Source organism: Macrobrachium nipponense, chromosome 47 (genome assembly GCF_015104395.2).
Source record: "Macrobrachium nipponense isolate FS-2020 chromosome 47, ASM1510439v2, whole genome shotgun sequence".
NCBI lineage: Eukaryota > Metazoa > Arthropoda > Malacostraca > Decapoda > Palaemonidae > Macrobrachium > Macrobrachium nipponense.
In genome coordinates, this window is record NC_087222.1 from 34,921,462 (window position 1) to 34,934,400 (window position 12,939).

The following is a 12,939-nucleotide window of genomic DNA, read 5'->3' on the forward strand; positions in this document are numbered from 1 at the left end:
ACCAGCAGAAGAGCTCCCCGACTCGCCTGAGCGAGTCGGGCCCTTAGAAGATCCCGAAGGAGTCTTCTTAGGGGGGGAGGAGGCAGCCTTCTTCTTCTTCGGCTGTTTAGCCTTAGAAGTCGAAGGGGAAGGAGAGGCAGCAGACGACGAAGAAGACGATGAAGACGACGACGACACCTTCTTCCTCTTCCTCTTCTTCTTCGCCAGGCTCCGCAGAACAGACGTCAGGTCTTCCATCCAGGAGGGAGCCGGGGCAGTTGCCGAAGCAACAGGGCCCGACTGCACCTGTCCGGAAAGACCTGAGCCTGTGACAGCACACCAGCAGCAGGAAACGACAGGAACAGGTCGGGAACAGCAGGAACGGCAGGAACATCTGAAAAGGGAAAGTGCAGGCCGATCTGAAATAGAAAGAGTAGCTGGAACAGCAGCAGGTACGGCAGGCACGGCAGGGTACCAGGAGAGCCAGGCGTCCTGTCTGCAGTTACCGACATCCGTGGCACTGGCGGCAGGTCCAGGGGGGTACTCTTTGGGCAGCGGAAGTCCGGGGTCGGCAAAGGAAAAAATCCAGGTGGTGGTGGCACCGTCCTCCTTGGTACGGCAGCAATTGGTTTTTGTTATAGCACCGTGGGTGTCACCGACGGGATTATTATGGGGCGTATATACCAGATGTGGTGGCATCTCATACGCTGGTGTCGTTATTGTGGTGGTAGTTGTGGTCACCGCACCATGAGTGACCACAGCCGACCCCGCCAACCGCTGGAGCAACCCCTGGATGCTGGGCACTCCCTGCAGTCCCAGCGACTCCCACACCTGTCCCAAGTCGTCCTTCGCTGATGGCACACCTGCGGAGACAATAGTCGGGTTAGTTGGAGGGGCTTCCCCGCGCCTGGGGGGCGAAACACCCCCCCCAGAGCGGACAGAAGACCCCGAGTACAGCTGTACGTCCGGGTAGCGGGCGCCCTCCTCCACACTCGACGGATCGAGCGAGGAAAAGGACTCCGCTACCCCCCCCGCAGGGGAAGGCGCGAAACGTGGGGGCTGGCCGGGAGGCAGGAAAGAGGACGAAGTGTCCGTTCACCAAGGAGTCACTCGGGACTTTCCGATGACTTCTTGCCGGCCTAAGTCTCTTCCTGCCTCGTACAGCACCCACTGCGCCTCGGACCAATTCATACAAACCACACATGGTTCGTTGCGGGAGCATTCTCGCCCCCTACAACGAGAACAAACCTCGTGGGGGTCCACCTCAACAAATGACCTGAACCCTCCACATTTACGCCCCTCCAGCCCGGGACACACTCTACGGGCGACTGGAGGCGCGGTGATATTTCCATTTCTTCCAATTCACTCATTGCAAGAATAATAGAATTGAGAAAAAGTACTTACAATCACTCCTGATACACAGAAAGAGAAAACAAATACTCAAGGTTGAAGCAAACGACAAAGCGGGCAGAGCGATGGCGAACACGTCCTTCCCACACACGGCCGAAAGCAAAAGTGATTTGTTTACCTCCCAGTCGCGCGACGATCGGACAAGCAGTTAACTACCGTTCTCCCCTTGTTCGAAGCTTACGACCGTTCCAGCTGCCGCTTAGCTACTTCCTATTGTTAAAGGACCGAGGGTTTGTATTACGTATCGGAACAAACTATTTTTTTAAGCTCTATACCAAATATGATCGACATAAATATAACATATTCCTGAAGCTTCGATCCAAAATAACAGAGGTTTGATCTATTTAACAAGAAACCACGAAAGTATGTTAACAACACCTACTGGGAATCTGGGAATGCTGTACTTTTTTTAGCACAGTACCATGTGTGACTTGACATAAATGTTACCATATTCCTGGAAGTTTTAACCAGATCCGTGAGCAGGTTTCCCCTATTTAACAAGAAACCCACAAAACTGGGCAGGTTTCAATAAAAGACATCAAGAAAAGAAACCAAGAAGTACCTTCTCCTACAAACAACTCAGACGCCACAGAAAGAAATCTTTCCACTCATTCCAAAACTCACTCCGTTAGTATGAGCCTCCTCGATGACTTTTGAGAAGTCTTTGATGTTTCCCTCTGTGTCCGGGTACTGGATGAGCACGGAACATGCATCGCGGTTTGTGAAATCGATGTCGAACACATCACCAATTAGAACTTCCAATCCCAGGGGTATGGCTCTGGTTTGGACCACGGCTAGAGTCTGAGGGTGGAGCTTGTCAGACAAGTACACTTTCCTGCGTTTATTTTGTCTGAAAGGCAAGAAGGAATTGGTGTCAGAAGCCACATTACCTCTGATGTCAGTCTTACAGATGCAGAGATTCTACAGTTACATCAATTACCAAAGGTGCTCTTCTGATATTCCTACCCACATTACTTTTCGGGAAGACGAATGTAATACAAACAACCACTATTTAACTAAGAATGTGTGATACAATCAACAGCCATTTAACTACAATATATTCTAACATTTTGTACCCCAATACCAATAAATTTTACCACACAGCTCAAACCTTGGAGCAGTTTAACCAGACCCTTACAAAATACCAGTGATTAGGTACTAGACCCAGCAACCAGCTATTTATCACTGTAACTCATTATTACTTTTAAATCAACATCAAACGTACCTTTCCTTGACACTGGCCATTCTTGAAAAAGAAAAATAACAAGGTTATGATTTTTACAATTGATTTCTCTCTCAACACTCATCAAAACTTGTTAACAAAACGTGAACCATATCACAAATCTTTATGACAATCACAGTAGGTACAATAATCACAGAGGTGCAGGTAGGTTACAGTGTAGTATTTCACGATACAAAAACATAACAGGTCATTGATTACAAATAAAACATAATATCCTTACAGCCTGAGAACAGACGTAACAAGTTACCTAATATTATCTAAACAACATAGACAAGAATTTCCAAGTTCTGTAACACAAGGAAGGAAGGAACATAAATAATATTGCCCAAGCACTGGAACCTTTGTCGAGGTCATTAAATGCTGAAAGGGAAAATGAAAAGACTGTCGGGAGAGGGTCAAGAAAAGTACTAAGATGGAAGAAAGAGAATATTAACAGAGGTACAGTAAGAGAAATGAAAGGGTCTTCAGCGGCTAGGTGCCATGGAAGCTCAAGTAATGTCTACAATGTAACAGTGAGATGCACTAACGGCACTAGCTCCTGTGAGGTTGGGAATAAAAGAAACTAAACATAAAAAATTCCCAACTTTCACAGCGTCCTAAGACAAAAGAATCAAACACCAGAAGTTACTCATATATTACCTGTATGCCAGACCCATGGCCTCAGCAGCAGCAGTTCCTTCGTCTAGCAGAGAGGCATTGGCCACTGGAAGCCCCGTGAGATCAGTGACCAGTGTCTGGTAGTTCAGGAGAGACTCCAGCCTACCCTGGGCCACTTCTGGTTGGTATGGGGTGTACTGCGTTGTCCTGAAATGTTTCAAAACTATTTAAAATACGGGATGAAAGATGACGAGGCTGATTCTTCTAACTTTATTGAAGACCACTGGACACTATAAAATAAAATCACTTTAAACAAAATTTGGATTTTGAACAGTGATCTCAAAACACAACCCAGTTTTTCCATACATAATTCTAACTACTCAAAACAGGTCACTCACGGGTATATAAATCCTGGTTTAATCTTGTTATACAATTTACTTAACAAGTACAGCAATACTATATAAGTGAATGTGCTAAGTGACAGCCCAATTTTTGCCTATTAAGCAACATTTTAACAATTTACATAAGGTAAATCTAATAGCACGATTACCCGTCTTTCAAGATGTCATCTACAGACCCAGATTATCATAAATGTGTATAGATTTCCAAAGGCCTTTTGTCATCTATTGTTTATAATTCTTGAGTGACTTTGCCTCTGGTGGTTTGACATTCTTTGAACAGACAGTTCTTTAGTTTCTTCTATAATAGGTTAAAGATTTTGCATTATAGTCCTGCAACACATTACTGATTACAGTGGTCTCGGCACTGTGCATATTCCAAAGTGTAAATGCACTATTACAACCACTTAGCTTAGTCCCTATTTAGGATCACTGTTTTCAATGGCCTTCTATCTTGCACAGCTTGTTTCAGAATTGGTTTTGGAAGATGTCTTATACATTGAATTGAATTGAATAAAGAATTTAGCCCAAATTTGAAAGGTGCAAAAGGAGGAGAACCTCGCAGTTGCACTATGAACCAATTATTAGGAGAGGATGGGAAGAAAGAAAGAAAGAAAATGAAAGGCGGTACAGTAAAAGGAACGAAAGGGGTTGCAGCTAGGATCCGAAGGCACGCCGACAGTGCACAATGGCACTACCCCACTATGGGTTACAAATCATATAGATGGTTACATCTCTACTTGGGGTAGCTGTTTTCAATGGGCCTTCTTTCTTGAAATGCTTGTTTATAATTGTTTTTTTAATATGTTACACAGACGGATGCCCTTCCTTCCTGACTCAAACTCCCCCCATCCAGGGTCGGAACCAGCACTGAATTGGCCACACTTGCCCTCCCACCAAGTGTCTAAACTAAACGACAAACTACAGGAACCACCCATCATACTCACCACCCAGGATTTTCAAAGATATTCCTCAGAATGGCGTGCGGGACACGACACCTGTGGTACCCCATGCCGATGTACGAACGCCAGATCTCGTTCTTCTCCGAGATCTCACGGATCCTGCTGAGAACCGAGTGCTCTCCCACAGGAGGGTCAACGTTGAGGTCACGGCCCAGACGGATATTCTTGGGGACAGCGGTGTCAGTAAGGGCATCTAGACTCTGGAAGGGGAAGGTGTTGTTAAAGTCCTCTATCGATAAATCCAGCCCTAAATAGATCCTATTTGGTAAAATTGACCTTCTTGTACAGTTTTAATTGGCTAATAATATATGCGGTTCCTCACTGATAGGTTAGGCTACTTATAATATCTCAAAGGGTAATTTGACAGAAGAGCTCTGCACAGAGATATGCACTTATCACTTATTGATACAATTTCCTGACTGAATGACAGAAAAAGGTGTACATAACACAGTACAGGTTAGATAATTTGAGAAATTTACCAAGCTCATTTAAGGAATTTACAAAGATATTTTGAAAAATTTACAAACAAGATTTAAGAAATTTAGCAAGCTAATTTGAGAAATTTACAAAGATATGAGGGTTGTCCGTAAAAGAAGGTTCCCTAAGATTTTTCACAATGAAAAACATGATTAGTATTGGCATTGAATAATACATTTTTGGAAAGCTTAGACTTTTTCCTATTTTTCAACATAATTGCCGTTGAGATCAATGCATTTTTGCATGCGGTGTACCATCTTCTTTATGTCTGAATCGTAGAACTTTCCCGCCGCTCGGCGAAGGTAGCTTAAATCCTATTCTTTCAGCTCCTCTCCGGTTCTGAAATTAATTATGGACGTCTGTACGTCCGTCTTTGAAGTCTCTGCACCATTTGCTCACATATTGTACGCTCATACACTTTTCTCCGTAGACTTCACGCAGTTGGGAATGAATGTCCACCAGTGCAGTGTTTTTTGCACACAAAAAACGAATCACAGAGCGTAATTCACACCTGGCGGGAGAAGTGAGTGGGAGCTCCATATCTATCGGCTGCCAAGCCAAGGCCAAGTGTCGCAGACAGCTCGCCAGGGTGGGGGACTGGGAGAGGGGGAACCAAGCGTAACAGCGTTCCTTGCGACTGCAGCTCCTTGGGAACCTTATTATACGGACAACCCAAGTATTTTGAGAAATTTACTAAGATAATTAGAAAAATCGACCAAGTTATTTTGAGAAATTCACCATCTTTTCTGTATGCTTGTGTTCATCCCTAGGGGACTGGTACTAAATGCAGCATCCTGCAGGCATTCCCATAAAATTATCATACCTAGTAATATAAAAATGACCATATAGTAGTACGTATACTGATGATTTAAACACCTTACAAATCAAAACCGCAGTGTAGCATTGCCTCGTTTACCTTACAAATCATGCAGGTGATATACGTATGCATGTTTCATAATCAATACAAACCAGATCTGAAATATCAGAAAAATTACCACCCAGACCTAAATCATAGCAATGAGTGATAAATGTCACTTACAGCATTCCAACATTTAACGTAATCTATCTAAATCTCTGCACTTGACAAAGTAATAGCAGCTATCAGCTTATCAAAATTTGTTACTCAGTTACAGAAGCATAATAGTTTTTGCTTAACTACACTTTTTAAGACCGGCACTCCTCGGTATTTGTGGGACCTAGGTACCACTACAGTTCGTGCCACCAATAAATCGACCAGGTACACGACTAGTTACAGATGGTGTCATGTTGGCAGAGTCGCGTTTTAAATAAGCAGCTCCTAGATTTGAGGTCTTTCAACTTGGAGGAACATTTTTGATTAATCACCGCTATAATAGGGAAGATCAGTGAATGTGGAATTTGCAGTGTGATCAAATACATCTGATGAATAAACTGTTAATTTGATAATGGGGGGTTTCCGTGAGCTTCATTAGCTAAAAGGCCATCCACAAATGGAACACTTCAGTCCAACTTTAGGAAACTCTGTACGCCAAATCCTGAACCCAATAGATGAGAAGGATTATCAGATCTATAGGATAACCTTGTAAGTTACATAATTCATTAACTTTGCAACAGTAACAAACAAATAATGAAATAATAATCATACATTACTGACATCATTTACACATACTGTACATAATTGCTCAGTGAGAAAAACTACAAAAACTCTGATTATGGAACAATTCCCTTGGTTAAATAATTCACAAACTATATCTGAAACCTAACCAATGATTAGTAAAATAATCTAAATTGTTAGTATATATTTGTAGTTATGAATGAGATTTTTTAATAGTGAGAATACAATTTTAAAATCATCATTATCAGAGAATTTTCAGTGTTAAATCATAAACTGTATCCGAAACAAAACAATTAATAAAATAAAAATAATTATTTATTAATAATTATTATAACCGATGTAAAATTAATTAAATCATTAAATAACCCGAAGAAAATATACTAATATAGTAACTAAAAGATATAATAAAAAAACATATAAAAACAATCAATTGCTTTATTAATAATCATCATAACTGATGTCAAATTATATAATAATCCAAAGGTCAGTTGTTAATGTATAGTAACTAAAAGATAAAATAAAACAAATAGAAACAATAAAATAATTTATGTACCAATAATTATTAAAAATTATGTCAAATTATATATAATAATCCAAAGTCAAATATTAATATATAACTAAAAGATAAAAGAAATAAACCAATAACAAAAAATCTTGTTTACATTTTCCCCACCGCGTCCGATTCCCCTCCAGCGACCTTGGCTTTGACCCAGTTGCTAGGCCGGTCTTCTAACACCTCCCTACCCCTACCCTTCCCCAAGGACAAATCATACCCCCTCCCCCACCCCAAGGAGGTTAGATTCCCCCTTATCCTTGGCCCTGACGACAGATACAAGTGCTTTATATACGTTGTCTTGTTATAAGTTTCTCGTGCCTAGATACTGCGAATCAAATACCCAGGACGTTAAATAATCATTACTCAAGTTTGCAAATTCAGAGAAATAAGTTATACTTAAAGTTGAAATAAGTTGCTCTAAGTTGCAATAAGTTGTTTCTTAAAGGTGACCTCGCCTTACTTTACTCCCAAAATAAACAATAGTATACACAATACCCTTTACCCAGACGAATGCTACAAGCAATTATAAGAAAAAAATCGTCGAAATAAGTAGAAATAAGTTGCAATAAGTTGTTCATGTTTTTAAAAGTGTCCTCCCCCCCAATACCCAAGTAGCATACCCTTTAACTTTGCCCATAGATGACAGCTACAAGGAAATATATAGGTAGCTAGTAGGTAAGAAGAAAAAACCGTCGAAATATGTAAAAATAAGTTGCAATAAGTTGTTGCAAGTTGCGATATGTTGTTTATAAGTAGTTTTTTGTTATTTTAGAAGTGGCCCCCCACCCCCTTCAACTTACTTCATACCCCAAAAGTGCCAACATCTTCCTCTGGTCTTCCAGACGGGGCCCAATATGCCGATGGGCGAAAGGGTCACTTTGGGGGATCAAACCGCTCCGTACGGCGGCAGTCGTGGCCAGACGGCGCACGTGCCCCGTCGGGCACGTGGCCCTTTCCCCGACGCACGCCCCGCCGCCCACGGCAACGCCCCCGTGCCCGGGGCGCCCCTCGAATCCCCTGACGAAGGCTGGGCATATCCGCCTGGCCCGGGACAACCCGATACCTGCCCTCAGCATGCTGACCACTTTTCGGGGGTATGGCTCGGCTGGCACTGGTGCCCAGGCACTGAAATCGCTTCTGTAAGTTTTCCTTGACCTTCCTCTGGCTTTATAAGTGTCCAGACACTTTCGACACTTTTCGCAAGTAGGGAGGGACGCTGTTTGCGGATCGGCAAGGGACGTACATCCAGACACGGCAGCGATCCGAATCAAACTGGTTCGGTCTGTCGAAAGAAAAGAAAAAAATACTTGGGATCGTTCGACTTTCATGTTGCCAGTTGGGATAAATTTACAGAGTTTTACGACGATTTTTCGTATTGTCTCGTTATCAATCCTTTAAATAACGGTCGCGAATCAATAGAAAAAACTATTTTTATATCGCCATTTTTATAATATATATAGTTTAGTACTTTGCCTTTTATTTCGTACGACAAAATTGCCGTAACGAAACGATATATACAGATAAATTAGACCGCTACCGAACGAAACATTTTGGCAAAAATGGCCAATCGAAGCCAGCGAGCAGTTAAAGGTGTTATTGGCAGGTACAAATTGCTTTGAGTTTCGCTCCGACCGCGAATTCCTTGTTTGCAACAAATAGAAACGTTATTTGTTTGTTTGCTGCGTCGCCCGGCAAGTTATCCCATCAATAATCTCATACGATGACCATCTACGTATCCTTAAACCCCCGACCCTCATTTGGCAATAGTGGTTAACACGCCTTCGCCTCGACCAATCAAAAACCAGCTTATTTAGCGACAGCCAATCAGAGGCCAGGGATAAGCCGAGCCCCCTACCACTCCGTTGTATTATTATACAACGGACCCGTTTGTATAATGTGATAAATCATTGTATAATAATAATCTGATTATTTGATGATGAATAATATCATCTATAATGAATTGGGAGTTCGTCCTGCTGCTTAAATATGATGAATAATGATTTTTTGAATTGTTTACAATGAAAATTACAATGGTCTTGCAGTCAGGGCATTAAATATTTGGTTTTATTTAACGAACAAAAATGTTTACTTCGAAAAATTAATAAATAAATAAATAAACAAACAAATAAAAGAATTAATCTATATTCGACTGCACGCCCGCAACCCAGAGGTTACAGAGTACACACTAGTGCCTACTCCTTTTAAAAACGCCCAAGTAGGTGGGACAGGGTAGAAAATTAGCCTATTTTTACACTACGCCCAAAGCCCAGGAAGGTTACCGTATAAAACATCCATTGGGAACGTCAACACGCCCTTTAAACTATCTACCTAACCTTTACACGCCCACAACGGAAAACGCCCACGATCAGAGTGGTCGAGTTAGAACGAACTTACAGAAGAGTCTTCGTTACAAATTTATGCGCATTCTGGAATGTCGATCGGGAATGCGCGTTCGCCTGTGCGCGAGAAAGATTTATTTATTGACGGTGATTGTAAGTGATTGTAGTTGATTGTGTCCTTGTGTTAGCTTGGAGGGATGATTGAGGTCTCTCTCTCTCTCTCTCTCTCTCTCTCTCTCTCTCCATTTAGGGGTCAGAAAGCGGTGTATTGTTAATGTATACATGATTGTATTGTTGCATGTGATTGTATCGTTGTTGTTGTTGTAAAAGAGATGATTGTACAGTAAGGAGTGATTGTGATGTCCTCTCTCTCTCTCTCTCTCTCTCTTTTATGGGTCAGAAAGTCCTGCATTGTCATTGTACATGATTGTATTTGACTGCATGTGATTGTTTCGTTAGTGCTGTAATGGATGATTGTGGTCTCTCTCTCTCTCTCTCTCTCTCTCTCTCTCTCTCTCTCTCTCTCGACCTTGAGACAATCTCACCTAATCTTTTGTAAACTTAAAATAGGGCATCTTATATTTATCAGTGATGGTAACATCTTGTTCATCATTATACATTATATGTACATTATTCATTGTAGTTTGCTCATTATACATTATTCGTCACTCATTATAATTTGTTCATTATCATACATTATTCACTGCAGTGTTTATTATAAATTATTCATTATAGTTTCATCATGAATTAATCATTATTCATCATAGTTTAGTCATTATACATTATGCAATATTCAGTATTCATTGTAGTTTGTTCATTACAGATTATGCAATATTCAATAGTCTTTATATATCATTATACATTTTCATTATGCATTGTAGCCTGTCCATTAAACAATACTCACTATTCTTTGTATACATCATCATACATTTTCATCATTCACTGTAAAAATTTGTTCATTATACAACATTCATTATTTACCATAGCTTCATCATTGCTGCATCCTATTCCTCATTCATTATAGTGTTTTGCACAATGAATTATTCCCCATTCAATATTGATTTAATTATCGAAGTATGTTGCTAATAATAATAATAATAATAATAATAATAATAATAATAATAATAATTATTTAAAAGTAATGGCTACTTCAGCAGCATTACACTTGTAGAGATTCTTCTCTATTTTCCGAATAGCGGCTTTTTCCGTGCTACTTAGACAGGCTAGTAGAGCGCCTATGGAGGTCATGATCAAATACAGAGCCAAAATTGGTGTATATATTTGAATTTTACAGATAAACTATGATACCATAGTTATCAAAGTCATTAACGATATATATATATATATATGTCTCTCTCTCTCTCTCTCTTTCTTGAAGCAAGCGAGCTTTCGTCTGGAGCTGCCAGACGTCCTCGGGCTGGAAGCTGAGGGTGGACTGATCTTGAAGCGGTGTCCGTCCTCGTTTATATTTGGAGTTGACAGCAGGGGGTCCGCCCCATGCTGATCTACTATTGGCTGGTGGTGGTAGGTCTTCGTTTTCGCTGGTGGTGGTAGGTCTTCGTTTTCAATGAAAACGAAGACCTACCACCACCAGCCAATAGTAGATCAGCATGGGGCGGACCCCCTGCTATCAACTCCAAATATAAACGAGGACGGACACCGCTTCAAGATCAGTCCACCCTCAGCTTCCCGCCCGAGGATGTCTGGCAGCTCCAGACGAAAGCTCGCTTGCTTCAAGAAAGAGAGAGAGAGAGAGAGAGAGAGATATATATATATATATATCGTTAATGACTTTGATAACTATGGTATCATAGTTTATCTGTAAAATTCAAATATATACACCAATTTTGGCTCTGTATTTGATCATGACCTCCATAGGCGCTCTACTAGCCTGTCTAAGTAGCACGGAAAAAGCCGCTATTCGGAAAATAGAGAAGATCTCTACAAGTGTAATGCTGCTGAAGTAGCCATTACTTTTAATAAAGTATGCTTGAGAGAGGGTCTGCTTCCTAAGTACAATAATAATAAAATAATTATTATTATTATTATTATTATTATTATTATTATTATTATTACGAAATATTTATATATATATATATATATATATATATATATATATAGAGAGAGAGAGAGAGAGAGAGAGAGAGAGACCTTATTACCAAACTTTCTTTATCTTCTTAGATAACAAAGTGACATAACAAGTCATTTGATGAGGTAACTCTTAAGATAAAGGGACTATCACCCACCCCTCCCACCCTCCCCCTTCTCTCCTCTCATTTGTTTTACATCAATCAATTAACCGCCAGAAATATGTATTGCTCAACAGAAGCAATTTTTGGAGTCCCCTGAGAGAGAGAGAGAGAGAGAGAGAGAGAGAGAGAGAGAGAGAGAGATTTACTAAGCCTTGGCACCAGACGAAAAGTGTCAACAAAAATTGCAGACTATTTATTCTTCTTCTTCTTCCTTCTTCTTCTTCTTCTTCTTCTTCTTCTTCGTCTCTCTCTCTCTCTCTCTCTCAGACATAAAAATCTATAGACTATAATGAGAATTACTCTGAAAAAAAAAAATCACAAAACAACCAAATATTTCGTGACGTAACCCTGTCTGGGTCTACTCTCAATTTTGCCAACCGGTGAATCCCTCCCCCCCATCTGGGCCAAGTACCCCCCAAAACTAGCCATGCAATGTCTGGGTCTAATATATATTCAAGCTATCGGTTGCTATGATGATTTGCATTATGCAAAATATACCACCATTATACGTAAAATACCACCTTCATACCCCAAGTGCTTTATAAGCCAGTCTTGCACGCAACATATATCCCTTAAGTGATTCTGTCGTTGTGCAGTTATCGACGAAGCGTCACGGACACACGCACACACGTATAGACGTGCTTTGATACCTCTTGCATTCCACAAATTCCTAAGGCAGAAATTTTTTATCGTATAAAAAATATATTTATTCGTTTACAATTCCTGATTTTTCCCAATAATCCAGTTTTTTTTTATTCTGCACAAATATCTTAGTCACTAGGCCGATACTCCGCGCTTTTATTTATTTATTTATTTTTTTAAAGTTCTGATGTACTACATTACGTACCCGTTTAATTCTGTACTTAACTGATTACATAAATCGTACATGAAGACATATATGTTGGGAAAACCTATGAAAAAAGTATATAATATAAAAATGGAAATGTTTGGTTGTATGAGTCTAGATCTATGTTTTTAGACTTATGCCAATGCTTTTACTATTTACGTATAGTTTCTTATTGTAGTGTATATATAATCTATGTGTTTTATATATATATATAGATATTATATAATATATATATATATAGATATATTATATATAACCTACAAAAACCACTCCAGCATTGGGCAG

The 12,939-nt window shown here is 40.3% G+C and overlaps 1 protein-coding gene across 2 annotated transcripts in view; it reads right to left on the reverse strand.

The window, feature by feature from the left end:
- Positions 1-8,501, reverse strand: part of LOC135204883 (glycine dehydrogenase (decarboxylating), mitochondrial-like) — a 41,621-nt gene extending 33,120 nt beyond the window's left edge. Inside the window, exons 1-5 of one of the 2 annotated variants that reach the window (XM_064235116.1) lie at positions 8,017-8,501; positions 4,575-4,789; positions 3,272-3,436; positions 2,615-2,635; positions 2,014-2,239 (exon numbers count right to left, since the gene is read on the reverse strand). In XM_064235116.1, coding sequence (XP_064091186.1) covers positions 2,014-2,239; positions 2,615-2,635; positions 3,272-3,436; positions 4,575-4,789; positions 8,017-8,292 — 903 coding nt within the window. In that variant the 5' untranslated portion in view covers positions 8,293-8,501. The remainder of the gene's footprint in view (positions 1-2,013; positions 2,240-2,614; positions 2,636-3,271; positions 3,437-4,574; positions 4,790-8,016) is intronic. The other variant, XM_064235117.1, reaches the window with a different exon arrangement.
- Between the last annotated feature and the right edge of the window lie 4,438 nt (positions 8,502-12,939).